This window comes from Homarus americanus, unplaced genomic scaffold (assembly GCF_018991925.1).
Source record: "Homarus americanus isolate GMGI-L3 unplaced genomic scaffold, GMGI_Hamer_2.0 scaffold23598, whole genome shotgun sequence".
NCBI classification, from domain to species: domain Eukaryota; kingdom Metazoa; phylum Arthropoda; class Malacostraca; order Decapoda; family Nephropidae; genus Homarus; species Homarus americanus.
Window position 1 is genome coordinate 2,389,789 of NW_024731054.1, and position 16,714 is coordinate 2,406,502.

The 16,714-nt window shown below is 37.2% G+C and overlaps 3 protein-coding genes across 4 annotated transcripts; 2 read left to right on the plus strand and 1 right to left on the minus strand.

Moving 5' to 3' along the window:
• Window positions 1-2,798: 2,798 nt before the first annotated feature.
• Window positions 2,799-6,791, plus strand: LOC121867501 (proteasome subunit alpha type-6-like). The gene is made up of 7 exons (XM_042367469.1): window positions 2,799-2,944; window positions 4,089-4,183; window positions 4,575-4,656; window positions 4,886-5,041; window positions 5,171-5,306; window positions 5,605-5,742; window positions 6,517-6,791. Exons 1-7 carry the CDS (start codon window positions 2,869-2,871, stop codon window positions 6,572-6,574), a joined length of 741 nt encoding a protein of 246 aa, XP_042223403.1. The 5' UTR covers window positions 2,799-2,868; the 3' UTR covers window positions 6,575-6,791.
• Window positions 6,792-7,168: 377 nt separating this feature from the next.
• On the minus strand, window positions 7,169-12,001 carry LOC121867500 (tetratricopeptide repeat protein 8-like). Of its 2 annotated transcripts, none has more exons than XM_042367468.1 (10): window positions 11,875-12,001; window positions 11,245-11,429; window positions 10,975-11,111; window positions 10,453-10,601; window positions 9,952-10,074; window positions 9,647-9,798; window positions 9,197-9,346; window positions 8,661-8,832; window positions 8,081-8,287; window positions 7,169-7,413 (listed from the first exon to the last, which is right to left on the minus strand). In XM_042367468.1, exons 1-10 carry the CDS (start codon window positions 11,974-11,976, stop codon window positions 7,297-7,299), a joined length of 1,494 nt encoding a protein of 497 aa, XP_042223402.1. In that variant the 5' UTR covers window positions 11,977-12,001; the 3' UTR covers window positions 7,169-7,296. The 2 variants fall into 2 exon arrangements, with proteins under 2 accessions (XP_042223402.1, XP_042223401.1); XM_042367467.1 differs by having other exon boundaries at window positions 10,444-10,601.
• Window positions 12,002-12,516: 515 nt separating this feature from the next.
• LOC121867503 (eukaryotic translation initiation factor 3 subunit K-like) lies at window positions 12,517-15,365 on the plus strand. The gene is made up of 5 exons (XM_042367470.1): window positions 12,517-12,598; window positions 13,334-13,553; window positions 13,777-13,878; window positions 14,606-14,723; window positions 15,138-15,365. The coding sequence occupies exons 1-5, from the start codon at window positions 12,537-12,539 to the stop codon at window positions 15,293-15,295; spliced, it is 660 nt and encodes a 219-aa protein (XP_042223404.1). The 5' UTR covers window positions 12,517-12,536; the 3' UTR covers window positions 15,296-15,365.
• Window positions 15,366-16,714: the final 1,349 nt, after the last annotated feature.

Here is a 16,714-nt window from a genome sequence, read left to right on the forward strand (position 1 = left end):
GTTACCGATAGGTCAATTATCTGACAGATGTATTTGATACCGTTGCATCGGTCACATTTTTTAAGCAATGCAAGTGTATTGGCTACATCGGCCACAATCCAGCCCTGTGTTGCAACTCACCTGGTGTGTGTGTGTGTGTGTGTACAGGTAAACAATGGCCATGTGAAGGTGCTGCTCTGACACGACTGTTTGTATCACTTGTCTCTCTCCCTCTCTCTATCTCTTTGTCTAGCCCTGTCTGTCTCTCCATCTCTTTTTGTCTCTAACCCCCCCCCCCTTCCAGACCACCCAGTTGGGGAAGTGGAGGCGGTCAAGAGCAGTCAGACAAAAACCCCAGTCCGCTGTACACTGTATCCACACTGCCTTATTGGTGCCTCGGGAACCACTTTTATTTATCCATTTCCTATTTGTTGATCTTTATCCATCTGTTTGTATATTTGTTTCTCTGTCTTGAGTCTCCCACTGTGTGTAATACTGACCCGTATATAACACCACCACTCACTCCACCTCCAGTTAGCATGTTAAGTAGGTGTTAACACATTAATCCGGTGTTGTAATGTTGATTCAGCGTTCACTGCGGCTCTTACTCCCACTCGCTGATAACATGTTAATCCAGATAATGACGTATTAAGCCACTGTTAACCGCTGTGTATGTTACGTAACAGGAAGACTGGCTGTATGTACTGTATGTATGTATGTGTCAATCAATATTTAATCCTTCAGTTAAGACAGGTGGGTATTGAGCTGATTTAAGCCACGAAAACAAATATCAGACCCAAAAACAGGCAATGACTACAACACCAAACTCGACGCCGCCTGATATCACAACAACCAAGTAAACATAGCTGTTTATCTCGGCTTTCAGCTCCCACAGCGATCCAGAAAATGATTTACTAAAAAATAACGAGAACAGACCACGGCTGACCAGTCCTGTTTTCTCCCCTGTTGAAAAATAAACCAGAAATTGGTATAAAGTGGAATTCCCTCCACCCCGCTCCGCCGCCACGAATCATAATATAAACAAACCCATCAGCAGCATTTCCCATTTTCACTTCGATTCGAGAAATGGAAAAAAACAGAGGCCAAAAAAACAAGCCAGACTGAGGGTGGAAGATGAGAAAACAGCCCCTAACACACACGCTGGTATATTGAATCAGTGAAAACTCATTTAACGCCTCGGAGTCAAGTGAGGGAGTCAAGTGAAGGTGTAGAACTATTGTTTTGATTTGTGAGTCGAGATTTAATTTTGATGAAGTTATAATGAATTACAAATTACTACGCTTCAACAACTATTATATCTAAACACGTATACTATATCAATAAATTACATTAGTACATCATTAATTACATAAAATGAGATACTGTACAACTGTTTGGGTACAAAATATACAATACAGTAGACATTATATTAGGCTGTCTTAGTGCAGGTTGTTTGGTGTGAATAAAACCATGCAAGACAAAAGCCTGCCTCTATAAATGGTACCTCAGTCCTGTAGCCTCCATGCTTTCACATTTATCCACGTAAATTCACCCAACGTTCATTTGTCTTCACCCAAACCATCGAAAAAGTAAAATCAATTATCTTTCACAAGTTTGTATTTAACTTTAGTAATTATTATCACCTTGAACAACACAAAAAATATATTTCTAAAAGTTTTCGTTAATCTTCAATCCTATATCGTGAGAATTAATCGTTACTTTAACCCATTAATGGAAAATAAAGAATATTAAGTCTCTTTAGTCTAGGAAGCCATAAATGACCTCCATACTTAGATGAGTCACTTAGATGTTTTCTGGGACTCTAAGCTAAGGAGAAAATTGACTTAGGGATTTTTGAGAATCTTAAGACATTACTGTATTATCATTAGATTAGTTTAAGTTACGTTAAAGTTAGAGTAGGCAATGTTTGAGCTACATTATGTTTAGGTTAGTTTTAAATATATTAGGATAGGTTCGACTAAATATATATTAGCTTAGGTTAGTGTTAGGTTAGGCTAGCGTTAGGGTGACTAAACTTCAGGTGAATTCAACGTGAGGCGAATCTTCTGGTGATCCAAAAATCCGTATACAGTCATTAAAGAATTGGAAGTAATAATCTTAAGAACATTTGACAATTCAGACTTGCTGTTGATCCCATTATCGAAAGCTAAAGTTTTGTCGAAGATAAAGCTGAGGTTAACACATCGACCAGCTGATGGTATTAACTACTGTCGATCAATCGGTATACATACAAGTTTACATGGGCTCAGTTCACTACTAACATAATGACATAGTGTTAGGTGTTGTCTAGGTAACTATGGCTAAATCAACTTACTTCATTACAAGTCGTCTTCGTCACGTTGGCCAACTGTTTGCCGTTGTCTGCACTGTCTGTGTACGCATTGAGTGATTCTCTGACTTAATATCCATCTATTTAGTTAATTACACTGGGTATGTCTGTCTATTGCGACTTCCTGCCCAATCTGAAGGTCCAGAGAGGCCATTTATCCCAAATTATTTAGTTCTCTTAGTTGACTGGGTTTTAATTGATAATCTTTGAATAATTTATTTACTGTTATTTAATGGTATTTTTAATAAATAATTTAACTAATTTCATTTACACCAACACATTTGTATTAACATATTACCCAGTACCTCTATGTTTCTATTTTGACCCCGCGACCGGTCTGTTTAACGAATCCTTGACTTTAATTATATTTTATACAAGAAAAAATTACGGAAATAAGAAAGTAAGTTAATATACATTTTAAATATAGTTTTATAAATGATATATATTTAGGCATAATAATATAATATATGTAGTATAATAATTAAAGGATCAAGTCGAGGGTTTGGGCCGGCAGTAAACAGTCACTGACAACACCGAGGATGGCGCGGGGTACTAGTGCTGGGTTTGACCGTCATATTACTATATTCTCCCCTGAAGGAAGACTCTACCAAGTTGGTGAGTTGATGGACAGATTAATGCTTTATATACAGTTGGTTTTTGTTGATAAGTAACTCATAAACGGCCACAGATGATGGTCAACACAGCACCCGGGCTGGGGCAATATGACGGTGATTGTTGTTTATTTAATGCAAGAGTCATAGAAGTTTAAATTGGTTCATTATGTACGTCAATATAGCTTCTGTACAAGTAATAATTAATGTTGGTCCACTGTACATGTAAATATTGTAGTTATGTTAGTGTTGAGTCTTAGGTCGATCCAGACCAGATGAGTTATCATTCAGGAAATTAACCAAACTAATTTACAGTAATCATGTAATATAATCATCTATATTGGTAAGTTCAACAAGATACCAACACGGTTGATAACAGACGTCAATAATAGTAAAAGATATATCATGCATGTATTCCTCATACACTGTTTGGCTTCTTCATGAGGTAAGAAAGCCTTTATCTTCCATGGTGACGTGTCCTACAGCTGCTAGAGACACTAATGTCGACAATATATTACCGTACCTTTGTGTATATGGGCGGTACATTTGGATACGGTAAGCTTGTATTCGATGGGTGTAAATCACTAGTAACTTTGCTCACATTCGACAAGTTTGGGAACTTGCTGAAGCATCAGGTACTGTTGCCTTATGCTGTTGATCATTTATAAAATAACCAAATTAACCTATAGTGTAACCTAATGTAAGATACTTGTGTCATCTTTTGTAAAGGAGACTAAAGATAATATTTTACCTCCGCTGTTGGCAGGATGTTGTGGTTGGTTCACTGCAGACCAACAGTTTCTTGTAATCCCCAAATGTTGGGAAGGAACATTACTTGATAGTCATGTTGAGGTGCAGGTGAGGTTAGTTTGGTTTATTTTATTAACGGCTAATTGTATAACGCACCAGCAGTATCTGGTACCTTGGGAAGTTGCCTCACTCACCAAACATAAACCAAGACCAATGGTATTTTATGGCCGTTAAATACAAGATGTACTATATAGTCCGTGTTTGGTGAATGTAGCTCTAGGGAGTATGTTGAGCAGACAGTGACTGTTCTTGTTTATTTACTTGTTGGTACAGTTGTTATCATGTGTGGGAGTGTATTGACTCATGGCTCATATAATAATGCTCTGTGTATATTTCAGAGTATGCTTTTAAGGCCATCAATCAAGGGGGTCTGACATCAGTGTCGTGTAAAGGAGAAGACACAGCGGTGTGTGTCACTCAGAAGAAAGTCCCAGTGAGTAACACATGTTGTCATCTATTAGGTTTACAAGTTACCTTTATCTCTCATTATTTATGTGGAAATTTTCTCACTTGTCTGTTATCTAGAGTGGTAAGGAACCAACCAGCAAACACAAAATCTCCTTTTATTTGCTGTCATTCATTCATTCTTACTGATGGAAGTGATGACAAAACAAACTTTATATAATGATGTAACTGCTGGGAGGTAGTGGAGGTGTTATATGATAATTTAACAAGTTAGATATCAGAGGAAATGAAATACAAACTTTAAGTATGGTGAGGTTGTTCTGTAGTAAACCCTCTCAATGTAAAGCTTCCATAACAAGAGGCTGGTAGGTAGAGTCAGATAGTTTGAGTTGGTGTTTGTGATGATAAATCTTCCTCAGGACAAGTTGCTGGACCCCAACACTGTGACACACATGCACAAGCTTACCAAGAATGTCGGTTGTGTGATGACCGGCATGCAGCGTGAGTCATCATCAGCCTTGGTGTAGTAGTTGTGGTAGATGGAGGCCTTTATGGAAGTTTTTCATCATCTTGAGATCAATAAAAAGATCACATTGTTTGTCTCTTTGCTGATGGATAGTTAGTGTCAAGGATGTATAAAGTGATTGAAATAAGACTGGTGTGAATATGAAGTAGCTACATAGAGATATATTTTAATTATGTGTTGTTAAAATAAGACTTAACCTTTCAGCTGACAGCAGGTACCAAGTGATGGTTGCACAGAGTGAAGCCAACAACTTCAAGTACCGATATGGGTATGACATGCCCATTGATGTTCTGTGTAAACGCATAGCTGACATTAACCAAGTGTACACACAAAATGCTGAGATGCGCCCCTTAGGATGTAGTAAGTTATAACACAGATTTATGATGTACAGTATATGATTTAGGTTTCATCTTTTTTTAGAAAAAAAATTTAAAATTGTCTTTTCTATCTTTTAAAAATAATTTATATGTAATAATGATGTGTTTTCAGGCATGATCTTGATTGGTTATGATGACGAGCTCGGTCCTTGTGTGTACAAGACTGATCCGGCCGGTTACTATTGTGGTAATCGTGCTTGCTCAGCTGGTGTCAAGCAGACTGAAGCAAACAGCTTCTTGGAGAAAAAGTGAGTTTGTAGCTGGCATGGTTGTATTATTAACAGCCCTTAGCTAGTTTGGTGTACACAACAAATTAGAAAGAGTATTTGTATTGCACAGTATTTATTTTTTAAGGGGGAAGGGTGTACAGTACTGTATAGGTGGCCCAGTAGATACTGTATTATACCGTACTTGTAAATTATTGTATAAAAACTGTGTTTTTCAAGGATTAAATCATTATTTGTTCTGAAGCTATGACAGCAGCGTTGTCTGGGCAATTTAATGATAATTCTCAACTAATACGTTGTTTGTGGCACCATGTTGCAGATATCGCAAGAAGACAAACTATACCCATGATGAGACCATCCAACTGGCCATAACTTGCCTCATGACTGTCCTCTCGGCAGACTTTAAACCCACGGAGATTGAGGTGGGAGTTGTGTCCAAGGAGGAACCCAAGTTTAGGTGAGGACTGCCAGCATCTCCTTCTTAGTTGATTGACTTGTTTCTGTACCTGACCTAACCTAACCTAACCTGGGGTAAAGCTATTACATCATCTCTTACTTAGTACATTGACCTGTTTCTATAGCTGACTAAGTGTGTAAGGTAGCATATAGACCTCACACTTGGTCATTGGTGAATATTATTGGTGGACGACTGAAATTATGCCGACATTTTCCCTCCGGTGTAGAAAATTCTCACTGAGGCTCACAGTTCTGGTGAAATACACAAGATTTTTTATATGATTTTGAATTATCTGTAGTAGATTGTAGTTCTGCTAAGAGGATTTGTAAATGAATGCTCATGCTTCTATTTATATGGTGGTTTAAAGAGTTCATTTCCTGTGGTAAAAAATTCACAACTTACGAGAATGATTTTGAAGATTGATGGAGAGAATGTAGAGGTTGAATAAGACCCACATGGATGACAGGTTTATACAGGAGTCATCCCAAGGTGTGTTTGGTGTCACATATCACCTACAGGTAGAGATAGCGTAGGTGTTACTGTAACTCTTCCTACAGTTTGGATATTTGGGGATAAGTTGTGTTTTTATGGCATAGCTGATGTAGTTATATTAGTTGTGTTTTGTCACTGGAAATTTGAACTCGTCACCAAGTTTACTCACAATACACTGATATACGAAGTGTTATATATTATTAGAATCAGTTTACCTGTGGTTCATGACTAAACATTAATAGAATCAATTCACTTTTGATTCATGACGTATTTTTATTTTAGGACCTTGACGGAACAAGAGACAGACTTCCACCTTAGTGCGATTGCCGAGAGAGACTAAAAACTTCGCTTCACTACCTCCTGTTTCAAAAAGTCTCCTGTACGGAAAATATTCAGTAATGTTGTAAAATGAGCCGCGTGGACAACTTTTCTTTCATAAAGGATGGTGCATCATTTCTCTTAAGGGAATAATGTTATAAATCAATACTACATACACAGAAGACATTCAGCACACCAGTTTGTATCAGAATATTATCTAATAAAGTGTTTGATAAGTTGGTAATAGTTTTAGATATCCCAAGATTGAATCTATATTTTGCACTTTCTTTTCACCAAAACTAATCTTGCCTCTTAACCCACTCTTGTATGGGTCACCTCTGAGCTGAGTAAAATAGCAAAAAAATACTAAAAGTGGCATCTCTGTGGTGAAGGGATAAAGGGTTCAAATCAGGTTACTGCTTTATGACCCTGTGAATACTTATGTGCTATATAGGTGCAAAAGATGGTGTCGTGCCAAATTAAACATAAACATGGTAACTGGGATCTTACAACTATCTCTATACTCGAATAATGAACCTCACTTGGCCAGGGGTTGTATAATTCTATTGTAATTATAACACAAGGAAAAGAAACACCTTTGTATTCTATATATCTTTATTTCAATACACTGTATATATAGGTGTCACACTGAATCATATATTTGTGTAAAATATTGCTTTGTGTAAATATGAGAACTTATACAATATATTTTCTCTCAATGACTAGGTACTACCGGTATATAATTTACAAAGTTTGAAAATGTGTTTCTAAAGTTTTGAGGAGTTCCTTAGAGTCCACATGTGCGGGGAAGAGTGACAAGGCCTTCTGGACTATGATGTAGCTGGTCTGTAGGTCACCAACCTGAAATTAAAATGGAGCACTTGAGAATACTGTACTGAGGTCATCAAATACAAAATTAGAAAGTATTTTAACACATACATACACCATAATGCTTGCTAACTTCTCTTTAATGGATGCCTAAGAACTCTGGCAGGTCAGAAAAATTCATCAGTTTTTGCCATGGTTGTTAATAATGGCAAGTCTTTAGTGCTCTTGTTGACACGAAGATAAATTATTAAGATTCTTGTGGTCACTTAAATTTGTTTCCAGAAATTAAGTACAGTACGTGTATGTAACCCAACCTTAAATGGGGTACAGGCAAACGATACCTCATCCCAGTTTAAATTAAATACCATATTCATTGCCTGTATTCTTATTTATTATGTATAACAGTATTAAGAAAAGTAACAATACAGTATTTTAATGACACAGGTGAAATGTTCATGAAGACGGAGAAGTAACCAAAGTGAGAGATGTGTGAAAAAACATTTATGGTTGTGACAAGTGTAGTGTGTGGTGGATGGTTTGTTTGGGTCCTCGCCTCGAAGGGAAGTACTGCAGCGAAACAACTCGTAGCAGTAAAAGTAAATAACAATGAATCGAGGGGTATATGTGTGTGTGTGCATGCATTTCTGGCCATTGCATAAAATGGAAGAAGCTTTGAAGATTGAAAAACAAAATGTCTTACCTTGTGTGAGAGTTTGGCATGATTATAATGTGGCTGGAACATGTGGGGTGACAAGCTGGCAGCAGTCATGAAGAAGGCCCGAGACGTGTCCAGGTTCCCCCGACGGTACTCCAGCACGCCCAGGTTGTTGTATGACTCCCCGTGGTCATTGTCGGCAACGAGAGCCAGGCGGTAACACTGGTAGGCCAAGTTTATGTCACCAATACCCTGGGAAGGTGATAACTGGTGTGATTATGTTGCTTAATAAGTTATCAAAACCTCATTGCAGTACTCCTTAACCACTTCACTACAGGGATGCCACTTTTAGTATTGTATTTGAACACCAGATGATTTTATTCAGCGCAGAGGGGAACCCATATACATGCTAGTTACAGATAATGAGCCAGAAAGTTGTAATTTCACCTATTTTTTAGCATTAATTCTGGAGCACATTAACTAATTAAACCCTCAACATATAATTTCAAGAGAGAAAGAGTTCTTGCACCAAAAGACACTCAAGGCTTGTGGAAAGGATATGGTAAATAAATAAAAGAAATAAAAAAGATGAAGCTATAGTAAAATGAGTAATGTTGTCACCAACCAGAGCAATGTGTCCCAAGTTGTACCACACATCAGCTACACTCTGGTTTGTGGCCAGGCTCAGCGCTCTCTCAAAACAAGTGAGCGTCATGTCGTACTGCTGGGCGTAGAAACAACACAGGCCGAGGTTGTTGAAAATCTCACAGTTGTAGATGCCCATCTGAAGTAATCGTCTGAAACGTGATTGTAATCTTAACCGCTGTGTATAAACGTCGGATGGTTTTATTGGCTATCATTTGTTGAATTGCCTCACTGTATACCTGCACTGTCTAGATACATTTTTGGTAAGTACTGTAATTGATTAGTGTAACAGACATGCTCGTTACATAACTAATGTTCGTATTCTTGATACATTACAAATATTAAAATGGTGTTATAAACTTAATATACTACTGGGTATTCTTAATAAAAGGTGCAACATTTAAAAAAAAAGACTAAAGTTAATCCATTCATATATGAGTACTGTACCTATCTATCTAATCTATCTACCTTCCTACTTATCTACATTATCAATTATATATTAATAAGACAATTTACCTGTAAAAGCGTAAAGCCACCTCTGGTTGGTCTGTGTAGAAGTGGTGGGTGCCAATACAGGCTATCGCTTCCACGTGTGTCGCATCGAAGTGCAGCACATCCTTGTAGAACTTGACCGCCTTGGTCAGGTCGTGAAGCCCCTCGTAAATTCTGTAAAACAAAGACGTTCCTTCCACTGAGTATTTCATCATTAACTAGTTGTACCACTAATCAGTTTATTAGACATGTGAGCATTTTTTTTAATTTACTTCTGTACAAAATATCCTAACCCCTTGTGTATCGGTTCCCTCCCTAGCTGAACAAAATTGTCCGGTGTTAAAAAAAATAAAATACTGTATTAAAAGTGGCGTCCCCGTAGTGAAGGAGTTAGTGGAGTAATACTAGTACTGTAGTTCAGCCTTGAGATGATGTATGTACCCTTATGTTATGATACTGTTTTATGTACTGTACCTTGATATTGCTGTGAGTAAAGTAACTTCTCCATGGAATTTGTCAAGTCCACCTTTGTATACCTCAAGAGCTGCCATTGGCTGATCTAAACGAATATAAACTCGGCCAAGTAACAGATAAGTGTTGATATTATCCTGCTGCTTCAGAGCTGACTGTAAGGGGAAAAAGGTATAAATACTCGCTAAAAAATATCTTAAGTAATAAATCAATAAGAACCTTTTTTTATTACACCACAATAGTAAAACTATTGGTGAGCTAAACATTTTAAAACTCATTTACAGAAAACTTCTAATTAAAAACTTCACCTTAAATTGTTTCTCAGCGTCTCTGAACAAGCCAAGTCTGTAGTAGCATCGCCCCAGCTGGACCTTCCACCACCAGTCCTTGAAATCCTGTGACTGAGTGGCTTGGGCTGCCAAGTCTAGTGCCTGAAAAGTGTTCAATAATATCACAATCTCTCCTGCTCTTATTGGGACTCATAATGAACTGTAAAAATTAAGTAATACAAGGCAGTATTGTACTTGCTTATCCTCTTTACCCCAGGATAATTCACTAGCCAGTCAGGTGGTGGGTCGTCTCTCTACCTGTTAACATCCACAGTATCCTATACTTTATAAAATAACTGCACTGTATTTTGATGTGTAACGATGAACCTTTATCAAATATAGAATTTCAAGGGGTGCCAGAAATGTCACCTTTATCTACTAATAAATATATATTTTTTTTTTAGGCATTATGTGATATATTATTTACAGGTTCTTTATGTGTGCAAGATTAAAACAATATTGGCTAATTACCTGTCTTACATTATTTTCATGAAAGTAAATGTACTCAAAGAGAGCTTTTGCAATACTTTGTTGACTTGCATACTTTGCAACATTCAAGCGAGCTAGATTGATAAATGGTCCATCAGCCGTTGACAACATGGAAGCTGTACCAAGACGCACATGACGACCTGGAAATTCATTAAAAAATATGATGTTAATACTGTATTGCATAGTATAAATTCTGCAGCCTACGTGTCATTTAAAATGTTTGTTCTCAAATATCTTATCATGATGTCTTTATTACACTGCACGTGAAGCAGCTGTAAAACAATACTTCAGTGAACTGTTATGTAACATAAACAATACTGTACTGTATATGGATCTTGTCTACTTGTGAGTGTCATAAATTTATATAAAGAAAACATCTCATAAACTGTAGGGAAGAACATGGTAATAACAGATTGCACAATGAGAAATTCCTTGCCTTAATTATATATGTATTTCAAAATAAGTAACTTTAAATCAGCTTGATCACAAATCATATAGGAAATAACAACACACCAGAGGTCGCTGACACAGGACGAGCTGTTTGAGCCGTGCGAGGAGTGCGTAGAGCTTGATCCATTGTGCCGGGTCGACCTCCCTGTGACCCTGGCCGAACTACACCACTCAGAGGCCGACCCGACTGTGTTGAAGGTCTATAGGGTCATAAATAAAAAGATATACAGATAAGTACAACACATTGAACCATTATTACTGTATCGGGATTAAAGCAAAGTATATACAGAATCTGCACCTGTACTACACTACTCTGACACATCTGCTGCACACCTGAAGGTTTGTGAGGGACCGTCAGATGATGAAGGAGGAGCAGCTCGGAGGGATGTGCCGGGACGAGCGACAGAAGCGATGGTGTTGTCGTCCATCAACACATCGGCCAAACCTTCCTCTTCACCATCACAGTCGTCCACCCACACTTGTTCCGTTAGTGCTCGCGTCTTCAGACTCCACATAGCCTGGATGATGGTGGTAAACTTATTATTATTCAATATAAGTATACATAAAAAATCCTAAAAAAAGTACTATAAATATTAGACTTTTCATATAAGGGATACCACTTGGGTGTGTAAAGCACAACTCATAAAAACTGGATAGACCTTTACTTAATGCACAAAATAAAACTCTTACAATAGTTATAAGGCATCACTGTATGCTCCAGAGTACCCACGAGTGAGAGGGTATTTAAACAACCGTAAGCATCACATTTATTAACTCATTTAAAATATATTGGCACTGACTAGTTTTGACTTAATACACCGAGACAAACACAAAACATGACAGGAACAAAGTAATTAACAAGTTCTAAACTTATATACAGGGTATATATACAGTATATCGCTCCTATTCCTTCTATAGTATTTACCTTGTTATAACTTACATTACCTTGCTTTAGCGACTTACCTGATCGTATGGATTTTTGTTTAATTTTTCCGTACATATTTCTATACATTTTTCAAAATTTCGACGCTTAAAGTTACTTAGAGCTAAGAACAAGGGATCCATCCTCGGCTGGTCACCATAACAAACCCTGGAATGTTTGTTTACACTGGTTGTCATAGTAACAACATTCACACATTAAATAAATTTATAATATATTTTCTCTATGATTTTGCACTACCAAAATATGCATATACAAATAAATTTAATAAATAAAATTTTGCTATATGTTTATAATATATATAATATTAATGAAGAGTCTCATAATTTTCTTTTAGACATGAACGCGTTCTATGCTGCATACATATAGATTAAAAGATAAAATATAAGCAAATATATTTATTTTTGACACAGATAACACATTAAAAATTCATACATAAAATATAAATTACATTTATTAAGCAATACGGTTACATAAACTCACCGAGTATATTTATAGTGTCTCAACAATAGCATTTATGTATACGTGAATTTATTAATTATTATACTCTAACACCAATAACAATAAATAAAACAGTTTATTATTATCGGTTTATTTTCATGAATATTAAATCCTCTACGATACACAGGACAGTATATATACACATTACTAGACATTTCCCTCAAGATCGTCCATTGTTGTCATCATGGCAGAGCAGGCGGAGGCTATGAGGGCCACTGTGGCTTCTATGCTCCGGGGCATTGAGCGGTAGGTGCTGAGGCAACTATACCAATACTTAACATGAAGCTAACACACATATTAACCCTATGAGTTAGTTTAAGCGGCCAGTATCTGTTGTGAGGTGAGATAGAGGTGTAGCAGGTGTTGGTGGTAGCCGACACTAACTGGTGTGTGGAGGGACCGTAATATATTTTAGTCCTTAATATTGTCATAATTAGTGTATTATATTTCAGTAATCAATAATTATAACTAGTATTATAAAACCATGCTTTTGGGTTGAGTAGAAAGTTATTTGTGTAATTGATAAAGTGATAGTTGAATATTTTAGTTTTTTTATTTTAAGGGATCCGAGATATTTCTTTATTCATCGTTATTATGTGTGTTTAGATACTTGGAATACATTTAATGGGAGAATAACGATAAAGCAAGTGTTTAACCTCACAAAGAATCCTGTTTTTGATGTCACTATGAAGTTATTGACTGATTATTTCGAAAGCTACTAGGGTAAACTGGATCACCTGAAGATTGCCCCCCCCCAGTTTGTTTTACCTTAAGATTAACTACAATAATGCTAATGTAAGCCCCTGGTGGTGTTAGGGTGGTTAATAATCAGGTGAATTAAATAGGTGAGTTAATCCTCAGGTGACCCATGTATGGCTCTGTTCATGCTTTAGCTGTCATGTTAGATAAGGGAAGACTTCTTGTTGGACTTACATGACTACATTTATTTTAGATATATTACAAAATTATTTCTTTTCACAGATACAACCCCGAGAACATCTCTACCCTGGAGCGGTACGTGGAGCTGCAGGCCCGTGAGAACACCTACGATCTGGAGGCCAATCTCGCCCTTCTCAAGCTGTATCAGTTCAACCCCGGCACATACCAGAGTAACGTAGCGTGCCAGATCCTGATGAAGGCGCTCACCAACCTCCCTCACACCGACTTTGTCCTCTGCAAGTGTCTATTAGGGCAAGATCAGGTAAAGAGTTGAGTTTTTCATCTCTGGAGTAAATGATTGGATCACCTGAAGATTTCCCTCTCTCCCTTCCCCCACACATCTCATTTCACCCGATCATTAACCATCCTAATGCTGTCTTGGGTGATAATGTTAATCTTAAGGTGAAATATGCTATGGTAAGCTAACGTTCATGTGTCCCTCTATAGTCAGCCAGGGTCATTATAATGGTGTAATCAATCTTCAGATGGAGGACAAGAACATCAAGCGCATCATGTACCTCCACGACCTGCTGGAGATGTGTCAGTTCCGCACCTTCTGGAAGGATAAGGTTCAGTATGCAGATCTGGTATGTTGTGCCTTTGTTTGTTTTTTGTCTACTTGTTAAGAATATTATTTGGTAATGTTGGTCAATTGATGGGTTTTTCAATCAGGCGGCCATCAGTGGAAGTTAAGTGTAGTAGAGACGGCAGCCATTATCAGTGGAATTTTCATATTCCTTGTGTCCCCCCCCCCACCCCCCACTTTTTTTTTTTTTGCTGGTTAAAGATTAAAAGAAAAGTGATTGATTTTGCTGTTAATAATCTCTCAAAATTTATACAGGTACTTGTGGGATGGATGTAAGTAAGAGGATTTCTAGTCTGGTTTACAGTCTCTTCCATCAAGGGCTGCAAACTATATCAAATATGGTGTTCTGGGCTTTATACAGAATATTTAGCAGACATCCTTCCACTTACTTCTCTCTCGTCTGCCAGTCAGAAATATGTAGGATTGAATGAAGATTAATTTTTTAATGAAGAATACTGTTAATATTTTAACAGTATAGGTTTAGTTCTGCCTGTTGCTAAGATTAATGTCAAAATTATTGCTGATATGTAAACTTTAATATCTTGGGTTTTGGCTCATCAGTGTTGCAAGATAGTGTACAGCACCACAGTATGTCTTACAGTACAGCAACACAGTATGTCTTATAGTACAGCAACACAACTTGTACTACCCACACAACAGTATTGAAAGTACACAACACTTTTACCCTCCCATTGTGCATTTTAATACTTTGTAATATTTCTCCACAGATGAATAATATCAAGGATTTCAACGACAGTATACGCAAGTACATCTGTCACGTCATAACCATCACTTACCAGCATATTGAGAAGACTGTTCTGTCGCAGCTCCTTGGCAACATTGATGGTGAGTCAGGCATGTTGTGGTGATCCATTGCTAGGGTTGGAGTTAGTCAATTGCAAAGGTTGTACAGTACAGTACATTGTAATTTGCAAAAGATGTAGTTAGTAGAATTGAGTGAGATGGTTAAATAAGTGATATTCAAAGGTAGATAAATAATGAATGAAGACTGAGTTTAGATGATTCAAGGAAATGGGGGGGGGGGGTTGATTCATTATAAGAAGTGTTGAGTTTAAACTGGTGCTGTTGTGAGTCAATTGATTGTAGAGGAAGAACAGTCACTTGGGTTTTGAGTCACATGAATAAAAAGTAGAATCAGTAAGTGAATGAATGAACAATGGAACTAGAGATTTTGTCAGTCAGGAAGAATTGTTTAAGTGTTTCCAGGTATTGTTACACCCCATATCTATCTCCCCCCAGAATCCGCCATGCTGGCGTGGATGAACAAGTATGGCTGGAAGGACACCGAGGATGAGTATGTATTTGTCGCCAACCAGGAGGAAACCGTCAAAACCAAGAACATCACCGAAAAGATCGAGTTTGATTCTGTTGCCGGTATCATGGCTGCCTGCAGATAAGATGACAGTGAGGGGGAAAGTAACAAGATTTAAATGATGTGTCACTGACAAATAAAAAATTGGTTTAGTAGTCTTTGTTTTATGTTCCTTACATGTGGGGCTAAACTAAAGTATGTAGTTTGAACCTAAGCTTTTATTACCCTCAGGAAATATTGAATCTACCTAGAACATACCCCCAGTTCTTTGAAATTAGGTTTAAATTGATGGGGGGTAATTTGACATTGTTTCAACGGAATCAGATGCGGGTTTCTTCTGGAATTTTGACCCTGGGTCCTCATTTCAAACCATGACTGTGACTTCAGGAAAAATATATTTGTTTGAGACTTCATTTACATGTGCCATTTTTTCATACGTTCGGCAGCCACTGGATTTTTTCTCACATTTACAACAACTTGGTGTTGCAAGGAACTCATTGTACCAGGTTTTTTGAAGCACAGTTATAACTCAATAATTTCCATGACACAAGGCGTAAAAAAAAATCCCCAACAGTAATGAGCTCAGGACTTTCAACAATATTTATTCGGCTCTAACTTTCATCTATGAATAATAATATTAATTAGTTAAATCCATTAAATTCCAATTCTGAGAGAAAAGTATATTTTGGTTGAAATGTTCATAAGGAATTAGGCTTTCTGTTTCAACGCAAATTTCATTCTGTGGGATTTTGTTCAGAATCTCGGTATTGTACAATACAAAATACAGTATGTACTCCTGAGCACTCTGATTCTGAATCTGGTTCACGATTTGACTGGGGTAATTCGTTGTCTTAATAGTTTCAATGCTAATTATTCGCCAACTATGGGTTTCTGAGTTGCGATTTTGGTATTTCTGTGTCATTATGGAAGTACTTAACGTATATTATACAGTGTTTATAATGTGTTGTATTGTGCTAGACCCATATATCATACTAGTTATCAAATATTTAAGTAAAGAACCCAAAATCAGTTTGTCTTATATGTTACAATAAGCAAAGTATTTCTGAAAATTGCTGAATTATCTAACTAAAATAATGCATAGTAAGTTTGATGACAAGCGGTCGCGGCTTCATCATGACCTAACACCAGGTATACACGACTCCTCTGTGATGTGGACATAATAATGGTCTTGCCTGAGTCAGCCAGCCAGGCCCAGGCACCAGTTGTTGCTCTTGCCAATGACATGGTAAATCTCACACACACAAGAATTGTCAAAAGTACTGTACCGGCTTATCACAAGTAACTGCTGCAGGAACATTAAGGAACAAACAGTTAACTTAAAACTTGTAACAACATGCACACAGTATTGTGAACAAGGATTGCAGGAAAAAGAACATTTCAAATTTTCCAGAGGGGATGCAACTACACTCCCTTGCATGTGTGTAAACTTAGTCATTATGAATAGGCCAATATTTTATCTCTATTTGGTACTGTTATTTTACAA